The sequence below is a fragment of the Ptychodera flava genome, chromosome 4 (genome assembly GCF_041260155.1).
Source record: "Ptychodera flava strain L36383 chromosome 4, AS_Pfla_20210202, whole genome shotgun sequence".
Taxonomy (NCBI): Eukaryota; Metazoa; Hemichordata; class Enteropneusta; family Ptychoderidae; genus Ptychodera; species Ptychodera flava.
In genome coordinates this window covers 6,515,322-6,538,049 of record NC_091931.1, presented here as the reverse complement: position 1 = coordinate 6,538,049, position 22,728 = coordinate 6,515,322, and the positions used below count along the sequence as shown (strand labels likewise).

At 36.9% G+C, this 22,728-nt stretch overlaps 1 protein-coding gene across 1 annotated transcript in view; it reads right to left on the bottom strand.

Moving 5' to 3' along the window:
- LOC139130576 (uncharacterized) overlaps positions 1-22,728 on the bottom strand; it is a 53,808-nt gene that overhangs the window by 380 nt on the left and 30,700 nt on the right. The window contains exon 5 of the mRNA XM_070696324.1: positions 9,516-9,701. Coding sequence (XP_070552425.1) covers positions 9,516-9,701 — 186 coding nt within the window. The remainder of the gene's footprint in view (positions 1-9,515; positions 9,702-22,728) is intronic.

The following is a 22,728-nucleotide window of genomic DNA, read 5'->3' as shown; positions in this document are numbered from 1 at the left end:
TTATTTTCTGCCAATTTAATATAAATGCATTAACTTATTTCTATATGAGATTCTTTGTATATGACATGAGGGAAAAGGCCAAGAGAGTTTTACCGGTTAAGAAGGGCTTGACTACGCAGTTTCTGCGTAGTGAAGCGTCATTACGTATTCATGGTGACCCTGGCCAGCTGTCAATATCTTTGGGGGCTTTTGTCTTTTGGCCTGCTTTGCATATGCGTCGTTATACACGACCTGCCAATCACCCAGGTAGTCAATTAAACTATTAATTGACTGTTTACTGACCCAATTAACACTATCCAGCAGTATCAGTCATATTTTAATCGCGTGGCCCGGATGGGCACAACGTAGGAACGCGTGTATTTCTATGTGTACGTTTCACTTGTGGTGTTGTCTGTACCATCGTGCGTTTGAAGTCCTTGTTTCACCTACAGTATTACCTTCAAGGTGACAGGCTTACTATTAATGTTCAGTATCATTGCACCGAGTTCTGCCCACGGTGAAAACCACCTGTTTTGCCTACTAATTACTGCCCGTCGCTGCCCGTCCTGAATGTAGTCTTTCTATAGCTACAGTAATCAGTCAATATATAATACCCCGCGCCTTATAATTTTTATATAAACCACAGTCTCTCTATCCACGAGGGACTGTGTATAAACTTATAAAATCATAGTCCGTGCCGTAAAATTGTTGACTTTCGATGCGATATACAGGTTGATCGTTGAATCGCACCGGCGCATCCATGTTTACTTGCCCCATAAGCTTACTACTCTGTAAAGGGTGGGTAGATGGAATTCCTGGGCCAAAAATGAACACCGGGGCGAAACTTTTTGTGAACCCATGTGAAAACATAAATCATTTATCAGTTTTGATATATACTCCTAAATTGTAAGTTTGATCAAAATCGAGACCACATTCAAGGGCTATGCAGACTGTCCATGTACGCACACACAGTGACAAGAAGGCGGCAAACACCTACTTACCAAGCACATCGAATCGGCGAAAAGAAGCATAAAAAAGCTATAGGCTCATCGCCAAAACAAACCCGCCAAGCACTAACAAAAACCCATACCAAGCGGCCCTTTTCAGGGCCACCAAATACTCCAAAAAGAGAACTACCAAAAAAAACATAAAATGACATGGAACACACAAACACTTAAAAGAAATAACAAAAATCGTACACATAAAAATAACGTAACAGAAAAAATGGCCGTGGAAATAAATCAGCTATTTCCAATGAAAAGCCGACAACAACATGAAATTCAACAACAACCTATCATCGCTCAAACTATGAAACTAAAAAAAAATAGTACTAGGCAAAGGCCTTAAAATTAATTCGGACGCCAACAAAACCAAACAGAATAAAACCACCTCAGGATTTCAACAAATCATAGACCCTCGAGAAAAACGGGACAGGCAACTGCGATAGAGAACAAAGGGTCTATGGGATTAGCAGCTTGCGATCTATCTTTGACTAATTAAGAGGTGTTAATGGGTCGGGGACTGCACAAGGTCCGTTCATAGACACGTGCATGCGGGTATACGGTAATAATGTTTTCGGATTACAAGTTATTTCAGATTACCCGCAAGTCCATTTTTAGAAATAAAAGTGTTACAACTACTTTGAGAAGGATTCGTCAAAATGGTTTTAAAGTACTTTTTACATATTGGTAGCGAGATTCGACGCAACTAGAAGTCTGCAGGGAGTCAGTATGTTGCTGTAAAGTGACAAAGTTTCGAATAGAAATCCGAAACACATACCGCTGCAGTTCGAGACTTGACAGCAGTTGACATCACAGAGTTGTTTACATTCCGCAATCGTCCGTGTAGCTTCGAATTTCCCCTCGTTTTTGCAGTTTTTTAACCGTCGGAATATTTTCTGTGCGAGGAGTGCTCCATGATTTGGTAAAGTATGTATGTTAACTACTGAAATGTTGTTATTTGAAAACTGTGAACGGCCAAATTTACGAGGACAGCGTTCAGCTTTGTGTAAATGCATGTCTACCTTACTGCTTCTGAATCCATCAACCGATGGATAGTCCCGATTTATCACGAAGTTTCTCCTGACAGCGAAAGTCAGTGTTACAAATGTATTTTCTAGTACTTTGCGGATGTAAACACGTGTAGCTTATCCGAACTTTGGTGTTTCTTTAGGCTAAAACAGTACCAAAATGTTAGAGGTCGTGTATTTGAGCTCCGATGGAGTAGTCATTTTTTGTGTTCCCTGATTTTCGTCAAATGTTGCGTGACAGATGAAATAAAGGTCAGATTTTCGTTTCGCAGGACTGGGAAAGTGTAAACCTCTCTAACTTGTAAATGTTTCTTGTTATCGGTGATTTTTATGGTTGGTAGGAATGTAAACTTATATTGTAGATATCTAGCAAGAGTTTTCTGTAGCGTCTATGGCTAAATGTACACAGTTTTTATCGTCTAGTTTTTTCCCGTTGGCTTCGGCTTGAATCCAAAATGTGATCTTCATCGTTACCAGAACATTCACCATGACTAGTATCAAAAAACCCTCAAAATTCTCTGTGTCATTACTCGGAACGTGCCATTCAAGAGCAAAGTGTACATATTCAGAACGTCAGTTTGATCGTTAATGAGATTCAGTGTTAAGTACGAAGTATTGTTGTCAGGGACCGCTTGGCAAATAAACTTTAATGTATTCAAAGATAGATCGCACAAAGCTTAAGAAACCTCAGCAGTTGCCTGTCCCGTTTTTCTCGAGGGTCTATGAACAAATTAAGTCGTAAAATGTGACTACGCTACATCGTGAGACACAAACAATCACAACAACACAAATTCAAAGAAAAGTCAAATTGGGCTCCACAAACAACAAAACCAAAAACTTGAAAGCTATCTGAAGCTGCTAAACTCGCACTTCTAGAGATACCCTTTCAAACAAGGAAACAAAACATGTCGCGTGCTAAAAGAATCGGGATAAACCAGCTTGCAAACAATAGACAAATTTCGGGAAAAAACCCCTCGACAAGGGTCGGGTTTTCGTTATTGTAAACACAAACGATTACGTACTCGAATGCGAAAGGCAATTACGCAACACTCAGTATTATACACAACAAGCCAGAACAAACAGTAAACAAAGTAAACGAACTATGAATCAAAATGTACGAGAACAAGCACTTCAACCAGGATACTTGTGAGTATCTTGATCCAATAAACATAAAATCCGTACCCCCAGTGGTACTTATTGCCTAAAAATTCACAAACCCCCGCAAAAATCTAAAAGACACACCAGTCAAAACAAAATTACCGAAGTAAAGAAACATAGAACAAACAAACCGAACCGCCAAACGGACTCACAATGAGACAAAAAATTAATATACTTGCCTCGCTAATCGAAAAGCAAGACCACTAAAATGCATTAAAATAAATTTTCACAAACACAAACTAAGGAAAGAATCTACACCGCGACTGATGAGAAACCACACCCGGGTTTCGAAACGCAAGCGTCAAAGGGCGACTCTATCAACTTTTGTAACAACATAGGTCCGGCTGCGTCTCGCCATAAGCTTTCCCCACACAAACTAACATTACCGTACACACTAATCCAAACTTCTCTACAAATATCCAAAGTTAAACAAAATTTTTATTAACACACACAATCGGATAAGAATGTAGGAACACATTTTCGAAACGAATCAAACACAAACTCGACACAAAAACATTTAGGATAGTTAGATGGGGAGCCTCTTTCACATTTTTTACATCTCGCTATACTGTCTATGATTCTAAAAATAAAGTCATCTGCCACTTTTTCTGTATACGTGGTTTGGCAAAACTCATCTCTTCATCGAAAGTCGGGTGATTTCATGGTTCTTTGGGGTACCTCGAGCTTAAGGAATGTGGTTATATTCGCGATGTTTTATTCGAAATTATTTATTTCTTCTAGGGCAAATGCACGTAATTCATGCTGTTGGAAATACTGGCCGCTCATAAACAAGACAATAAACTCAATATCGGTGCATCTTTACTTTTATTGTCAAAGTACCACCGACACCCACAAAAAACCATATGGTTCAGTCCACGCGTGGGTTCAGTCCAGGTATTTGCAACGCCAGTCACCTAGGCGACGGTAATCCGCACCACTTATCACCATCGGGAAGGTACTCCTCCCCCTATACCACTGGCGATCCCACCCTCAAGGCACTGCGTCATTCGACAAGCATTGTTATTGTAATTTCCTGCATAAATTAACAGCGAGGTCAACCGGTCAACTGTCTTGGGATTTTCTGGCATGATATGAAGATTGAGATTTTGATTATGATTATAATTGACGATCAAGAGTAATGCTTAAATCTTTTTCAGGCTGCCCTCAAAAATACTAACATAAGGTGTATACAATATCCATTGTATCATTAATTTTGTCATTGCTTGTGTACATGTACACAAGCCAAGACAAATAAGCTGACCTTTGCCTTTGCTTTGTAATGTAAATTGTTTCCTGTCTTCATATTGGGCTGATTATATAATAGTACAGCCACGCATTATTCATTCGAAATTGAGACATTCAACTGTAAACACTGCATTTGTTAACGTAAAAAACTGAAGTCAAACGCCACAATGCATGGAACATGAGGATCCAAGGTCCATTAGCAATATTCTAACAGTGTTATAGAGAGAGCGCTCACTAATATGTCACACCTGTAAGAATCGAAATTGCAGCATAAAGTTAACTGACCTCTAAATTACGTGAGTTAAGATATCAGTTTTATTATGCAATAGCCTGAAGTGCAAGTCAAAATTGCTTGAGAACAAGGCCGTGTATTAATTTCTGTTTTAATGAATTGTTGATTTTAATTCCTTTAAAAATTGTTAATGTTTATAATGTTCTTCCTTGTACGTTGACTGATTTTTTGCAGAAGTGCATTAAGTTGGTACCTAAAGCAATATCATAACCATTCACATGAATTCCTTTTTCAATAAGCGTTAACACATATTATTTATATTTATCACTTGAATTTAGCTTTTACCAGTGACAATGCTCTGACCTATAGTAACCCCTTCTACAGGTGGAACATCGTAAGAATGATTCCCTTGTTTATCTTCCAGACTTTGATGTAACCGGTCTTGTGCTTAGTGAATGTATTGTTTCGACAACAGCTAAAGTCATTATCATCGACACTTAAGCTGGACCTCCTGCCCTATGTTTGCAGATGTACTAATGGGAGCGACCTTCCTGTCCTTTCACTCCTGCGGACTGTCTTCCTTTAATTCTTTAGATAATTATAGGTGCATACCAAAGGCATGACAATATGCAGATTTAGAGACTATCAAGTTGTACACTCTTTAGACAGAGAGACACTTCACTTCTTGACGTATTGCAGTACAGAGATGTAGACGCTCTGAAAATTGACGTACTGGCTTCAGTGAGAAGACCTGTCTGTTTGACTATGGTTGACCACGTCTTGTTGACGAGCGAACTTTCTGAATATTGTAATCATGTACACGTATCGTGATTAAAGTAACCAAGTCATGATGTACCACTCGCCTGTATGTGTGTTATTACCGGACCCCCGTACAAGAACTCGGCATAGAACAGACCACCACGAACAATATACGTACCGGAACGATTTCGACCAAACTACCATCGACCAAGCCACATTACAATAGTTCCACCAGAAAACGTGACATTCTGCCTACACTCAAACTATAAAACATTTTCAGTTCAAATCTGATATCTGCCACTCTGAATGAAGGTCGGCCACTTTCTCTGCATAGAAATAAAATACTGTCCTTTTTAAATACGAATAAAATTGATCTCAGTATCCGATGTTGTCATTTGCGCTGGTATGACACATTTCTGTTCACCTTCAAGTGACAAATCACCTGCGTACACATTTGGCAGAGTGAGGTGAAGGAATAGCAGACCAAGGGAGACGAAAATCTGCTTACACTTGTGGAGCGCATGAGCTAACTGAGCGTGGGTACCTAGATTTATTTTCCTTCAGCAAGTTCTTTGTCGTCCTAGAATTTAAGAAACGTTACATTTACATTCAAAAATGCAGGGCGTATAGCGGGGTCACATGAGTACTCGTGCACGGGAGGCTTGAAAAAAACAATTTGTCACATATTCATGATTGACTTTCTGAAAACCACTAGACAGTTCCTTCTGAAAAACTTAAGAGCAAATCAAGGGCATTTTTGTGTAGAATTTAACACTTTTCCAACAAAAGGTAGCTTATAAAATCGTCAATGGAAACGTGTGCTTAGCTGTCATGTTATATTTTCAAACACTCGAATTTCATGCTCAAAATCTACTTCTCAATAGCCGGAATACCATTCAAGTTAGATTTTGTTGAAGTCACATTTTATGTCAGTATGTTTACGTTTGCGAAAGTCATTTGAATCCAATGTCTGGTTTAGCATACATATTGGCGTTTTCTAGAAACCTTTCAAAATTATGAATAATTTTTAGACAATCTTCTTTACAGAAGAGACAATGTTACTCATGAATGCTAAGCGTCCCTCAAACTTCCCTAACCTCGCCAATGCTAGGCGTCACTCTAACTTCCCTACCCTCGCCTTTCTCTAAGACGCATGGTTTCTGCAATAAAATAAATCTAAAGACGACAATAAGCAACCTCATTATTTGGTAATTTCCAACCTATCCTAATACCCCACACAAACCATCGTAAAATAAATGTTTCGAAGAAATCTGCCGGGTTTTGAGAACGTCCATCGCAATTATAATCATGAGCTAGCATGCAATTGCATTACCTCTGGACCGGTAAACAGATTATTGCCTATACACGAAATTCGATCCTGATGCCAAAAGGCTATTTCGAGAAACATATTTAATTTGGCTACAATATATATGCTGTTACCAAGAAATCGTTGTTCTTGTTCATACGATGATATGATAATGAGGGCGTGATTTGTCTTTCGGACAAACGTTTAACATGTAAACGTTTAACGTCCTCTATGCTCAGCCGTGATATCTTCAAAACTGTATTATTTCTCGCTTGTATCTCCATTTTCAAAACTTGATGCTAATATTTATTTTATCATTATATGGTGAGCTAGAAGAAAAATATAATCCCCTTGCAAGCGTGGAATGTATGTTTTAAATGGCTGTTGCAGGGGAAAGCCTTGCATGGAGCCCGCCACACTTGTGGCGAGCCAGCTTGGCAACGTTGTGTATATGTTGGTGGAAGTAGAGATTTTAATGATATTTTATTTTGTTTATGTGTACGTAGTGTTGTTTTAAGATTACTTACTTTTTGTAAAATCAGCACATATTATGTATTTTTGTATTACGTATGTATTTAAAACCAGATATGAACTAAATATGCTCACGTGTTTTACAACAGGTTCATTAATAGTCAGTAAACAAACTAGGAAATTTGAGCATTTACTCACAGAACAAATGTGACCCATGAATAAAAGGAATGACTTTGAGTATGACAAAATTACCATCTTAGTTATCAAGCATTGAAATTGAATGCTGATGACTCTACATGTATTGACATTTATCAGACACTACTGAACGCATATAATAATAAAGTATGATATGAATTACTGCATACTTGTTTACTGTTGTGAAGTTGTGTAAAACAATAGTACCTTTGACCTGTCTTATATAAAAGTGACAAATCAACGAGCAAGGAGGTGTTATGCAATTTTTGCTGACCTCAGGATAATCACTAACCAAACACAAGAACAAAGACAGACATTGTATATTCTGACAGCAGTTCAATTGAGCACACGACGCGGAGTGGAAGACAGATTTCTGATAAGATTAGACGTGTATACGGTCTACTGCTACAGTAATTATCTCTTACGAGAATTTATTGTATTATATTTTTCAATATTGCTGTCAATAAACCAAATTCATGCAATATAATCGACACCTGTGTGAGGCGTGTAATAAGAACAGTCAGATATCTGTTATATCATTATACGTACATTCGCACAGTACTCTCAGAGTTAAATCACTAATTAGAAAACTTTATTTAATATGTAAATGAGCTGATTATTAACTTGACACGCCCAATGCTTCTCAGTACAATTGAATATGTATCAGATCAATATCTGTAGCAAGTTTCATCAAATGTAATGCTGTAATTTTGGAGTAATATCACTAATTACAAAGTTCATTGAATATGCAAATGAACCCTTAATTAACTCCACACAACTAAATGCTTTACACCACAATTAGCTATCTGTCTGATCAGTATCTGCAGTAGATTTCATCACATTTGGTCCAGTTATTTCGGAGTTATATGACTAATTACAAAACTTCACAAAATATGCAAATGAGCTATTTGTTAACTTGACACTGCCAAATGCTTGTCAGTACAATTAGATATTTATCAGATCAATATCTGTACCCGATTTCACTGACTTCGGTGCCGTAATTTTAGAGTTATATACCTAATTACAAAGTTCATTAAATATGCAAATGAACCCTTAATTAACTTCACACTACTAAATGCTTTACACCACAGTTAGATATCAGTCGGATCAGTATCTGCAGCAGATTTCATAACATTTGGTGCAGTTATATCGGAGTTATATGACTAATTACAAAACTTCATAAAATATGCAATTGAGCTATTTGTTAACTTGACACTGTCCGATGCTTCCGAGGTATAATTAGATATATATCTGATCGATATTTGTTGCAAGTATCATCAACTTTCAATGATGTTAAATAATAGTAATTTCAATTATATGAAAAGTTTTTTGTCTTTTTATCAAGTCAAATCAGATATATGTCCCTAATTATGAATTCTTTAAATATGAAATCGGCAACTTTCTTTCATGTCACGGCCTCTCATGACTGATATATCTTGGTGTAGTGAACATTTGTAGCAAATCGCTTCTGTGCAGTCGTTCTCAATGTATATCCGTTTTTTCTAAACCCCGAAATTATGCAAATGAGCAAAGTAAACAAGCCACACCAACCATAAAAATAATCAGTTCTTGCCATTTGTAAACTGAATCTATGTACTAGGTTTGATTCTGATCTGATGAACCGTTTTTGACATATCGAGCGCACAGACAAACAGACACAACACACACACAGACACATAGACACACAGAAATCGCTGCGACATTAACCCAAGTGTGTGAACACGTGAGCCAATAAAATGCGATCACACGGACACAAAACAACTTTCTGTGTATTATTCATACGCGTTTAATAATTTATTTGAAAGAAAAATTGACAGCTTCTATTCATATTTTGACGATAAGTATTTTTTAAACATTTGGTGTGACGTAGAATTTTACCTCATGAATTGTATCCATACCTAATTAAAGGGTGATAGGGCTAGATAACTTGTTTTCCTTTTATTTCGTTGCAACATTTTGAGCTAACAAATTACGCTTAAGCATTTTTTTGAACAATCACTTTGCTCATGGTAATTGACTTAAAAAATAATTTATAGGCCAGATTTTCTCTTTAAGATAACAATACAATGTAAAATGGGATAGCTAGTGTCTTGGATAGTTTGAAAGAATGAGTATATTGTATTAACAAAGTAGGTCTGTACCTTTTTCTTTGAAAAACTTTCGATACTTCTCCATTTCTGATTTGTATTGATCGAACCTAGCATCATCAATATCGAGTATGGCAATAAGGCAGTGGCCCTTTTCACTTAGCTTTCCTTCTTCGAGTTTGGATATACGCATTGCTATGTCTCCTTCCCTATCGATTTCTTCGTCATCTTTCAGGCGCCCTGTAAATGAAGCAAAACTCTTATGATGGATTAATCATGATTAAATAACAGCAATTTATATAATATATCAAAGAGGACAAAAACATCGTAAATCGGAAGACAAAGGTCTAGTCCGAATAAAGCGTCAAAAGTATTCATTTCTCCAACTTGATTTATGAGTATTATAGTTGAGAAAACTTGATGGTTTCGTGATTACGAGAATAAAAAGACACTATAATGAGTATCAAAAACTCTTTAGGACGAGATTTCAAAATTTGTAATCAAATTTTGTAATTAAGAAAACACGTATGAAAGAGAATTTATATAACGTAATTACAAAGAAGAGAACTCGGAATAACAATAATTACTATACACCTGCTATAATAAAATATAGGGTTTCGTCGCACAGTAATTTCGGTATCAGACAACATGGAGTCCGATAACTTTGACGCGGGAATACAATAACTTTGGGTGTTTTACCTTTGATCTCACAACACCTTTACGTCAACTCGGGTGAAATCAAGAGAAGATTTAACATACTTCGAAACATTCAGCATATCACATAGTGAATGATAGTCATTCCAAAACCTTGCATTTTAGTGAAATTATGCCGCTGACCTATGAAAGCCTGTAAGGGACATTTTTTGTGAGAAAAAAAATATTATCTCGTGCGCACGAGATACGATCTTGTGCGCACGTAGAAGTATCTGGTGCGTACCAGATAGAATCTCGTGCGCACCAGATACTTTCTCGTGGCCACGAAAGAGTTTTTCGTGCACAAGTGATATTATCTGGTGCGCATGTGAAAGTATCTCGTGGCCACGAGATAGTATCTGGTGGGCACGTGATAGGAAGTTTCTCGTGCCCACGTGGTGGTATCTGGTGCGCACGTGATAGTTATTGAACCTTCTAAATCCTAGCTAAGGTGTCCGAATTTCTGATTGGTCATTCGTTGGCCATATTGGTTTTCTTCTATGTTCTTAAGCATTGGCAGCAAAGTTTGAAGCAACCATTGAACTTTGTTCTACCATTTGTTTATAATCTCACTGAGTGGTTTGCTCTGCCTTTATGCTTAACAAAGTACAGAAAGTAAAGACGGTAAACAATGGGAACTGTAGAGTTTGTATTAGTTTATTTTTGCCAGAGCAAATCGGATGTTGATAATTGCATCTCATCAAGCTTGCATCTCATTGACAGTTCAATTTATTCACCTGGTCACACTTTGCCGATTTGAAGGTTAAACCTCTTTCTTGTTCTCCTTTTGCAATTTGTTCAATGAGTAGCAATCACCCTTAGTGCTCAAGAATAATTGTACTGAAGGAATATCATCTCCTCAATCATTTTTAAAGAAAATTTGGTTTTAAACTCTTTTTATCCGTGTATTTAATTCAAAACAAAGCTATTCAATTTACGTCTGGTTTCTGAAATATTTATCGATGTGATGCATGTTTTATTTCATGTTGAAACTATCCTTTCTGACTCAGTTGACATTGTATGAGCAATCCCCATTAAACGACACATTGCCGATGTCGGATTTTTAAATGAAAGTATACTTCCTCCATCCTTTATGGCAATATATGTTATTCATATCGAATGTTTGACACTGAGAGAAATTACCGATGTCACATATTGAAAATAAAAAGTACCTTCGACCAATATTATACCGTAAGAAGATGTGCAAATTTCAATAAGTGTTTTGTGAGCTTTTGAATTTTGTTAATAAGAAAATGTCAGTCTGAGGAATCATCAGTAGACTTGACTACCTCAAAGGCATAGTGTTCTGGCTCTAATAAATGTTTTCTCACTGGTTTCATCAAAATTGCCCAGCAACATGATCTCAAAGTTCACAAGGCAATTTTAAGATTAGTTAAAAAGCATGTCTGTCAATCAAATTCAGATATTACATGGAAAGGAAAGAGTTGTGAAAGCTACAGTGACAGTTTCCGTACTGATGTAGGAACCACAATGGTGGCCGATACAGACTGACACGTATGAGATACTATTTGGTGCGCACCAGAAAGTATCTGGTGCGCACGAGATAGTATCTGGTGCGCACCAATAGTATCTCGTGCGATACTTTCTCGTACGAGATAGTATCTGGTGCGCACCAGATACTATCACGTGTGCACGAGATACTAATACTAATACTATTGTATTGATTATTTGCTGAAGATTTAATCATTTGTCCCGTAAGGTTATTGGGTTGAAACGACAACTAGATAAACTTAGCAATTACTGTAAGAAATTGAAGTTAAAAATTAATGCAAGCAAAACAAATGTTATGTTTTAGAAATGTAGGGAGGTTGAAAAATTATGAAAAATGGTATTTGGAAGGAACACAGGTGGAAGTTACTAGTTTCTTATTTTAATTACCTTGGTTTAATATTGCCTGCTCAGATATCTGGACAAGTGCCCAAGAAAACTTGGCCATAGAGGGTAAAAAAGCAGTGTATAATATTAAATAAAAGTTGCATATATACAATTATCTTGATATTAATATAACTTTAAGAATATTTGACTGTAAAGTAATACTAATTCTCATGTATTGATGTGAAGTGTGGGGTTTCATAAAGGCTTTTATATTGAAAAAGTTCATGACTAATTTTGTAAGTACGTCCTTAAAGTTAGTACAAGAACATGTAACTCAGCTATTTGGGGAGAACTTGGTCGATTGCCATTACAATTGGTGAGATTGCCTCGTATTATTAAATACTGGCTTAAATTGTTACGTAGTTACAATGCTACATAATATTAAACAATGTTATAATTATCCATTTGATTTGGCAGAAAAGGGGTACTGTTGCTGGGCTAAAAACGTTAGAGACCTTTTATTTTGTTTCTGTTTAGTATTGTTTGGGTAATGCAAACCGTAGGTAATGAGGTCACTTTTCTTTCTGTTTTCAAACAAAGATCCTCTGATATTGCTTCCTAGCGATGGAAAATGAATTTTGATACTGTCTCTAGGCTGAATACTTATCGACTGTATAAAAATAACGTTGTTGTCGAGAAATATTTATGTATTGTAAATATTGATATATTTAGGAGGGCACTTTGTAAACTCAGAGTTTCAAACCATTATCTCCGCATAGAAAGTGGTCGATTTAAAATGCCAAGGGGAGGACAGACTATGCCTGTTATGTGATATGCATCCAAGTTGAAAATGAGTTTCACTTCTGTTTGGTGTGTCCTATTTACACTGATTTGAGAAAACGTTTTCTTTCACCATATTATTATGAAATAACAACTCTCAGGAAATTTATAAATCTGATGATTTCTCCACAACATCGTACAATAATTAATATATCAAGGTATATTTTGTACAGTTTTGTACATGGAGAAAATTTACTGTAAATATACCTTTCCACCAATACTTACAATGTTGTTTTATTGTCAAACAAGTCTATGTGTAAGCCCAAAGTTTGTCTCTTTTTATTTTCCTGTATTGTAAAAAGGCCTGTGGCCTACATTACTGAATAATATGTTAATATCCTGTGCTCATGAGAAAATATCTTATCTTGGGCACTAGCTATACTAACACTTTCGTAAGTCTTACTATCAGGTGCGCGTGAGATGGTATCTGGTGCTAACTGGTGCGCACCAGATAGTATCAGGTGCGCGCCAGATAGTATCTGGTGCGCACCAGATAGTATCTCGTGCGCACGAGATAGTATCTCGTGCGCACGAGATAGTATCTGGTGCGCACGAGATACTATCTGGTGCGCACGTGATAGTATCTTGTGCGCACCAGATACTATTTGTCGCGTCAATGCGCACGAGATAGTATCTGGTTTTCACTAGACAGTATCTAGTGCACACCAGATAGTATTAACTATACATCAGGAGTCCAGCAGGCTCTGAACTTTCTCGTCGTTTGTTTAATGTTGATGACATTTCGAGAAATATTTGTGTGTTGTAAATATTGATATATTTAGAGGGCACTTTGTAAACTCAAAGTTTCAAACCATTATCTCCGCATAGAAAGTGGTCGATTTGAGAACATGACAAGGGAAGACAGACTATGCCTTTTATGTGATATGCATCAAGTTGAAAATGAGTTTCACTTCTGTTTGGTGTGTCCTGTTTACACTGATTTGAGAAAACGTTTTCTTTCACCATATTATTATGAAATACCAACTCTCAGGAAATTTATAAATCTGATGATTTCTCCACAACATCGTACAATATTAAAATATGATAAAATATATTTTGTACAGTTTTGTACATTGAGAAAATTTACTGTAAATATACCTTTCCAGTAATACTTACAATGTTTATTTATTGTTCAGGATGGTCCTACTTAAATTTGTAAATCACAATTGTCCCCCATCCCATGGACGTGGTTATATATACCTTGAATGGAAATGATTACTGGACCAGTTTAATGTCATATTGTCAAACAAATCTATGTGTAGGCCCAAGTTTGTCTCTGTTTATTTTCCTGTATTGTAAAAAAGGCCCGTGCCTACATTACCGAATAAACTATTACTATTGTTATTGTTATTGTTATTGCTGTTACTAGAAGGTCAAAGTTACAACAGAATATGCATCATTGCATCCTTCTTTTCTATGACACACTCGGAAAGCAACAGGAAGTTATCATATATTATCACTTTATAATGAGACAAATTAAGCATCACAGTAAAGTGCTTGAAACATCGTTTAACTATTTTAACAGGTTTTAGAATCGATGGGAAGACTTGTTGTTTGTGCTCGGGTAATACGTGATAAGAAGAAGCTGTTGTTCTTGAAAGGATGTACATGTAGTACCCTTTTTTCTGTAATGATTTTGATTGAAAAGTGAAATGGTCGTCACGCAACGTCTTTGAACTACACGTGTACTAATATTCCATAGAAAGACTACAGTCGTCTACTGCAGCATTGATGGAAACGAGAGGTTCGAAGTTGTTGTATCAACATACTCAAAGGATTTATTTTATTTTTTCCAAACGAATCCAACATCTCCGCGCACCGTCCAGTACGGACTGGTAGACAAAAAGAATAATGTCTTTGAAAACTATTCATACACACGAGATGAAGGACAATTTACTTAATTGCTCTATTGAGATATCAAGTGCAAGATGCTGAGCTCAACCAGTGAGGTTGCACATCCAAAATTAAATGTTTGAGTAGGTTTAACTCATGATGATCGGAAACGGTAGAATTTTTCCAAATGTGTTTCCGCAGTTTATACATGAGGAGTGTTACTCATGACAATCTACATCTTGTAAACAGAGTAGGATGGTTTATTTTCGTCATAATAGCCTCGCATCAGTAACTATTCGTCCCCTCGAACATACAAGTAATAATGAGACAAAGTTTATCAATAAAATACATTATTATACACCTACTGCCGTAACCTATGGGAGTTGACCGTCAATAACTTTCCGTATTTTGTATAGTACGCGGAGTCCCGAATACGGAGACGCGCGACGCGCCTGTTTGACCTTTGACCTAGCGATTATCGGATGTAAACAAACTATTTTACGGTGAGTTATAGACATAATAACAACTTCCACCAAAATGTATTCGAAGTATAAGGTTTAAAACACGCTAAACACAAAACTGAGTCTAAATTCAATTGATTTTTATTTTAAAAAACTAATTAAATTGAAAACATTCAGCGAAGTTTGCTTGTACTGCACTGAAAATTAATTGGCTTCGTGCCAACGCAAGGGACTTGTACTACGGAGCAGTAGATCGCGCGCGTTCCACTCATATCGCGCGTGCCGCATCCATCAAAATTTAGCATAGAATTACTTTATAACGGACGATTAATGGAGGGAGGTGTATAATAATAGGGTTATACACAAAATACGGCCCTGTATGGACTCGGGCTCAGTAAGTGACGTATTGGACTCGCCTTCGCGCTCGTCCAATACGTCACTCACTGAGCCCTCGTCCATACAGGGCCGTATTTTGTGAATAACCCTATATTATACCGAAAGTGGTGAGGTGTATTTTCATCATGAAAATAAAACAGGCAATGATGTGGCTATATTCGACCAGACATCGAACAAAGAGGGGTGGATGAGAATAAAATCGTTTTGCAACCATCGCTGAAATGAAGCGGTATGCATTCCCGATACCATACATAAAAAGTATTGCTGTATTACATTGACCATTGAACATCAGCGTGGTCGGAATGTATTGTTTTACAAAAATGAAGATTACGCGATATCAGACCTGGCATCCCACACAAATATCACAAACCGTGCTATAAAAATTATTGTCATGCAAAGCTAATTAGACGATATTAACATAAAATACGGCTAGTAAAAATCAGACGACAAATATGTTGAAACATTTTACACAAAACTGATAGCTTTGCAGCACGACTAATAATGTTATGACAGTTCATTTACAAGATTCATTTTCTTCATTAAGAGGACAGGATATCGGCTAAATCGAAAGTCTTGATATGCATCAAATACATCGGAAGGTATTAGTAAGAAAGGACGTCTAATTGGCAAATTTAGTCCGGCATGGTACATTTACGCAAACATGATGGTTGTTTCAACCATGTCGGAACTGAGGAATAATTTTTAAGTAGCAATTAATAATTCGATTTGTTCAAACAAAAAATGAAACAATACAAATCTAAATTTTAACCATAAATTGATTACACATTATCAAGGCGTATTGCGCAACAAGTCAGCCAAATGATAAACGAGAGGTAGAATTAAGTTCAATATTTGCTTCATAATTTATTTTCAAATGCACAACAAACATAAAAGAGAACCGATATGGCCAATGAATGACTAATTAGAAATGTGGGCACCTTAGCAAGGCAATAAAAGATTCGATAACTATCTGGTGCGCACGTGTTAGTATCTAGTGCGCACGAGATACTATCTTGTGCGCACGTGAAAGTATCTGGTGCGCACCAGATAGTATCAGGTGCGCACCAGATACTTTCTCGTGGCCACGAGATAGTTTCTCGTGCGCACGTGATAGTATCTGGTGTGCACGTGATAGTATCTCGTGGCCACGAGATAGTTTCTCGTGGCCACCAGATATTATCAGGTGCGCACAGATAGTATCTCTTGCGCACTAGAACTATCTCGTGCGCACTAGATACTATCCACGTATTGGCCACGAGATACTATCACGTGCGCACCAGATACTATCACGTGCGCACCTTATACATTCACGTGCGCACAAGATAGTATCTTGTGCGCACGAAATAATATTTTTTTTCCTCACAAAAAATGTCCCTTACGGCTTTCATACTGACTTACAAATTTTGTGCATTTGTTGAAATTTCATTCTATCCGGAGGCGCTGAAAGCGTTCCCAGTCTGATCACACTCGCTCAGTGCAGCGCGCGACAGACATTTAATTCAAACGCCCATTTTTCTGTCTTAATTCGGACTAAAAATGTGTATATTAATAAGGTTATTCACAAATACCGGGATTTAGGTCCGAGTATATCGTGAAGCTGAGGTATTGTCCGAAGCGGAACACTGCATGAAAACCCTATAATACTTACTGTATTAACATTGATTATTGCCTGTATTTTATCTGAAGAGTGGATATACAGATGAATATAGTCAATAATCCATTTTTTGTATTCCGCAAGCCTGAATTCATGTGTATTATACTATAATACAGGCAACTCATTGATGTGAATTTATCTGAATTATTGGGTTCTCATGCAGTGGAGCATATGCCGCATTAAGACATAAATCCCGGTATTTTGTCAATAAACATATTATTCCTTCTACCGAATTGACATCCATCAGTGAATGGTTGACCCGGAATGTGAATAAGTATAGGTAATTGTACGGGTTCGATTGGGTTTACAATTCTAAACCTCACGGCTTCAGCTGGCATGTTGCAAACCGCACGAGGCCGAAACACACGACAACCTGTACAATTACCTACTTATACCACGAAAAAAAAGAGGAAATTTGAAAAATATCATGACCTAGTTGTGCGGTGCTATCAGAATGATCAATTTGCATTGCGCCTTAAAACACCTGGTGTCATTAGGGATTGAAATTCTGACACAATAGCATAGTTTAATACAGCTTTCTCATTGGCTAACAAACTGACTGCACTGATCCAGGTGCACATCAATTTGCCACGTGGTATGATGCATGTGCATGTCACTGTGTATCGGCCACGCCACCAGTATGGACCTATACTTGTATATCTCCGACACAATGTAATCAAGCGAAGTGGAACGGTTTTGCTCGCAGTTTGATAACGCTATACCACTGGATGACAGAGAGGATTTTACCTGACGGCAAACATGAAAGGGAAAGATTTTCTGCTGCCGTGAACAGTGCACAATTGACTGAAATACAAGGATCTCGCGTACTTCAAATACACGCAAGTCTAACGGATCAGGCGTGTCAGTGTCGGATGCATGGGGACGTACCCCAAGCGAGAAACTTAGAACAACTGCAGTTAAAAGCAGCGAAATATTCATTTGTGAATGTGTGGAATATCTGGATATTATACCGGCCATTCGGGCAGGTTAGTTTCAATTATTTTCTTACATTTTCCCGGCGTGACCGTTATCGTTATTGTTTCTTCCATCGTGTTTTTGAAAGGCCAGTTTAATATGACATAGATAATATTTGAAACGTTTGATGAAGTAGGTCTACCCCGCCCGCTGAGTGTTGTCATTTGAATGGAGTTTCAAGTGTGGGATTCCATTACTTTCCGCTCAAATATCATTCCTTTTCGACGGCAATATTTTTCAATTATTGTTTATTTTCATTAGATTCAGGTTGTTGCAGCAACTTCTTTGTATGAATAAGGGCTTCGATGAACAACTATTTAAAGCATGCACTGGTCATCGTCCTGATGAAGAATTTCGCACGTACACTGCATATCAGCAATTTCCTGCAGAAAACCGTTTCTAACGCTTTACAATCCCGACAACCTGTGACAAAATTTGATGTAAAAGTTGAAGAGTACCATTCTCCGTGCCACTTGTCAGATACGACTACGTTTAATAACCTCGTACACAAGTTCATCAGGCCATATTTTCATTCAAAATCAACACGGTGATAAGTCGTCATTGAAATGTAATTTCGCTAGTTCATTAAAAGTTGCCATGTGTACAATCTGTCAGATGTTTGATTTTTGTTTGTATGTAGATTAGTAAACCTTTGCGCGTACATTGATATGGAAAGTAGGAGACCCTACGTCTGTATTCATATGATAATGAAGTCTATTCATTAAACTCTAAGGTTTACTAATTTCCATATCAATGAACCGTATTGGTTTACTTATTTGCTTAAGAGCAATTGGTGTTGCGATAATAAACGTACGTGAGAACAATGTGTCACATGACCATGAGTGGTATAAATCTCGATACCCACAAAACGTTATGTGAAAATATGGCTTGAATATCAATTTTTGCACTAAAGGTTATCTTCATGTATTTGTTTATACTGCTTCAAACATCATTGCTGACTTTTTCCACACAAACCTTGCTTGAATACCAAACTGACATAACAGCTATTCTCTTCAAACAAAGAATAGATTGCTTGTACTAGAACTTGTAACAATATTTTAGCGAGGAACGTGCGATATGTGTTTAGCAAAGCATGCCTTATACAATGGTTGCCTTACACCATTTTCTTTGTAAATTCACTTTTTTCCTAAAAGGAGTGTATATTGTAATCTCCGTGAATAGGATTAAATGATTTAAGCATGTTAATAGCGCTGGACATAAATAGTATGACAGTATGTATATAGAGGTGTGCGCCTTCTCAGGGTGCTCCGGAAATTAGCTCTAACAAACATTTTAAAATAATTTTTGACGAATCCTACTTCTAAAGACTTAAACTTCACCATTAGAGGAGCTTTTAACAACCAAGGACTATACATACTTACTTAAATTCTATTCTGGGCAACACATTTTCTTTTTAACTAGAGTCTTCCTTTTTTCTTTTTAATAAGTTAAAGGGACAAAGTCGCTAGTTTTTCATGAATTTTGTTTGATACGAGATATTACTTATATTGTTTGACATGTTGAAAGATACTGATGAACGGGTGACCATGGATATATTCGACCTTTGTTTTAGACAAATTAAATGAAACAAGCACGAAAATTCATTTTCGTGATGGTTTCATTTATCGTGCCTAAAACCGGGGTCGAATATATGCATGGTCACCCGTTCATTCAGTATCTTTCAACATGTCAAACAATATGTAGTATCTCGTATCAAACAAAAATTCATGAAAAATGGGCGACTTTGTCCCTTTAATTCTATGAACAACATCAAATAGTGTAGTTGCAACTCAATTAGTCATGTATCGAATCTTCTATTTCTATCACAACAAGTTTACATTACCTTTCCGCTATCATACTAATGACACCTGAAAAGTCACAAGTTTGCTCTTACGTTTGATTGTTAACTCCTATGCCCTCTAGCTAACAATTAATCGGAATACACTTGGAGTCATTTTCAGGCTAACTATTTCAAAAAATGGGCATTGTCTATAAAACTAAATTGCATCGTGAGCCCGCCTTACAAGCCACAAGGCATACTGCATGTCAGCAAATGTTATGACCATCAAGTTTAGCGCTAATGAAATAGATGGTGCGATGGGAAATCCGTACGTCGCCCGTTTTATTCACCTTTTTACAATCATTGTGATTTTTCCGCCCTCAATTGATGCAAAGAACATCATGCACCAAGATTTCTTTCAGTTAGCAATGGCGCTTAGACTTGGTCCAAATAATTTGGTGAATGCGATGTAAGAGTGAAATCGCAAGTTTTGTTTTTTTACTGTTTGCAACGTACTGGAGTTATTGCTGGAAAAGATGCCGATGAATCCGGGAGAAACTTACTGCCGACCGCCGCACTCCATACATGTGAAATTCACCGCAAGTGGAATAGCGTTTTATTGAGATGAAGAAAAATGCAATTTTTATTTGTAATGGCCTAATGGGATTTTGGTGTGTTTTCTGTTGATTGTGTTTCTCGTTTTGTGTGCTGTGCCAGTATTTTGAGTTTTCTAAATATACTAGCATTATTCATGACTTTGATTCGTACACTCTCATTCAACCAATAGAACTTACCTTGTATTGTTACCCCTCGCTCACATGAAATCACCTGGATGTTTTATTCAACCAATAGAAACTTACCTTTTATTGTTCCTCTCGCTCATATGAAATCACCTGGATGTTTTAATTCAACCAATGAATAAAGCTAAGCTGGCATTACCACGTGGATTGCCAATATAAAAGCACTCCACGCATAATTTGGTTCAGTTCGCCTCTGTAGACGGACAGGCAGCATACAAGGAACTGACAATGTCTCTGTGTTTCATTTTCAGGTTAGTTTCTTTTCTTTGACTACATTAATTGTACGGTAGTTTGGAGTATTCACTATGTATTTTGTTGCATTATTACTGCTCTATTTTAGTGTATGTAAGTGCTGTATTTTGGTGTACATGAATTTCTGTAAATTTTGCACTCGTGTAATTTTGTTCAGTTCACCTCTGTAGCCGGACAGGCAGCATACAAGGAACTGACAATGTCTCTGTGTTCCATTTTCAGTAAAAAACGATATCACTAGTTAAATGCATTTGAGTGTCGGGTTGTGGTTGACAGCGAGGACCGTGACAAATGGCGTAGTCGGCAGGATTGGCAAGTCCTAGTCCTTTTCCTAGTGTTTTAGGATGAATGGTGAGCGGAAGATAGTGACAAGTGCCACGTCACAACTGGTCAGAAGTGTCTGGGCAGCAGACCACGCCAAACCAGGTGTATGTCTTTATTCCGTTGGATGTCTTTGTGAGTCACCCGGACTGCATACAGATGGGGAGCCAGGTCCGTACGTCGACGGTGAGGAAAATTCTCTGCGCAGAGTACCAAGTGTTGAAGCTACAGAACTGTTGTCCGGGCCGGAACCGTTTTGTGAGAAGTGTTCATCATTGTATTCAAGGTATTGTGTGCCCAGAACTTGACAGTATTTTTTCCATGTGAATTATTTTTTTTTCCGTCAGCGATAACTTTGACTATGAACTGCCCGGACTGGGTGTTTTTTTGCAAATGAAATATTGTTAAACTCTTCGGTTATTCGCTGTTACAACCTGACCTATGTAGTGTTCTATAGCGTAAATGTCATGTAATATTTGTTAATTTTTAAATCAGAAATTTTCAGTGTTTTCTGTAAACAAGTTGATTTCAAGTTACAATTGTGACTGAAGTATTAGACACCTGTTTGTAAAAAAAAAATTTTTGCTCACGACTTAAAAAACATGGTTCATAGACATGGTAATTTGGGTTAGTTGCTGGACTATAAAATAATTAATTAATTAGTTTCAAGTTCAAAACTACTGGAAGATATGTGAACAATGATTTTTCGAATTTTTATTGGAAATTTAGTAATTATTAGTTGATTTTGTTGAAATTTTCTATTAAGTCATTGTTGATTCGTTAATATTGCATATTGCCTAGTATTTTTTGAACTTTCCCACTAATTTAGTATTTATTGATTTATTAAATTTCTCCGAGCATTGAGTTTGGTCTAACACTACGTTAGTGTAGATATATTTGAAGTATTCAATGTTCAAAAAAAAGTCGGTGCTAAGTATTTTTTGTAAATTTTGAGCATTTAATTTATTTTGTTAGATATTATCTGTACGGTATATAAATTATAATATCCATTCATGTCACACCTTGGTCTGAAGAACCTTTAACATTTTAGTCATCATACAGTCTCGTGCTATATATTTGTTGAGATATATATATTCTTTGCATGTTGATATTTGTCATTGTGTAGTTTTGACTTGATCATATTCCTAAGAACACGTAGCTATTTTTGTTCTATATATCCCAACTTGCACTTGTTTCAGAATCCACATTAATGTAATTAGAAGCAGTTCCCTTTTCAGTGCCTTCTCATTTTACTGTATCTATCCGAAGATAGACTTACAATTTTCATAAAATGGCTTGCAACGTATCGATTCAAGAGCGAGGCATTTATGTTCAACATTTGCCCATTGCATGTCACTGTCGAAAGTGTCAAAGAATTCTTAGAACAGCAGCTTGGAGTGGGAAATCTTGAGCAAATTTATATTTC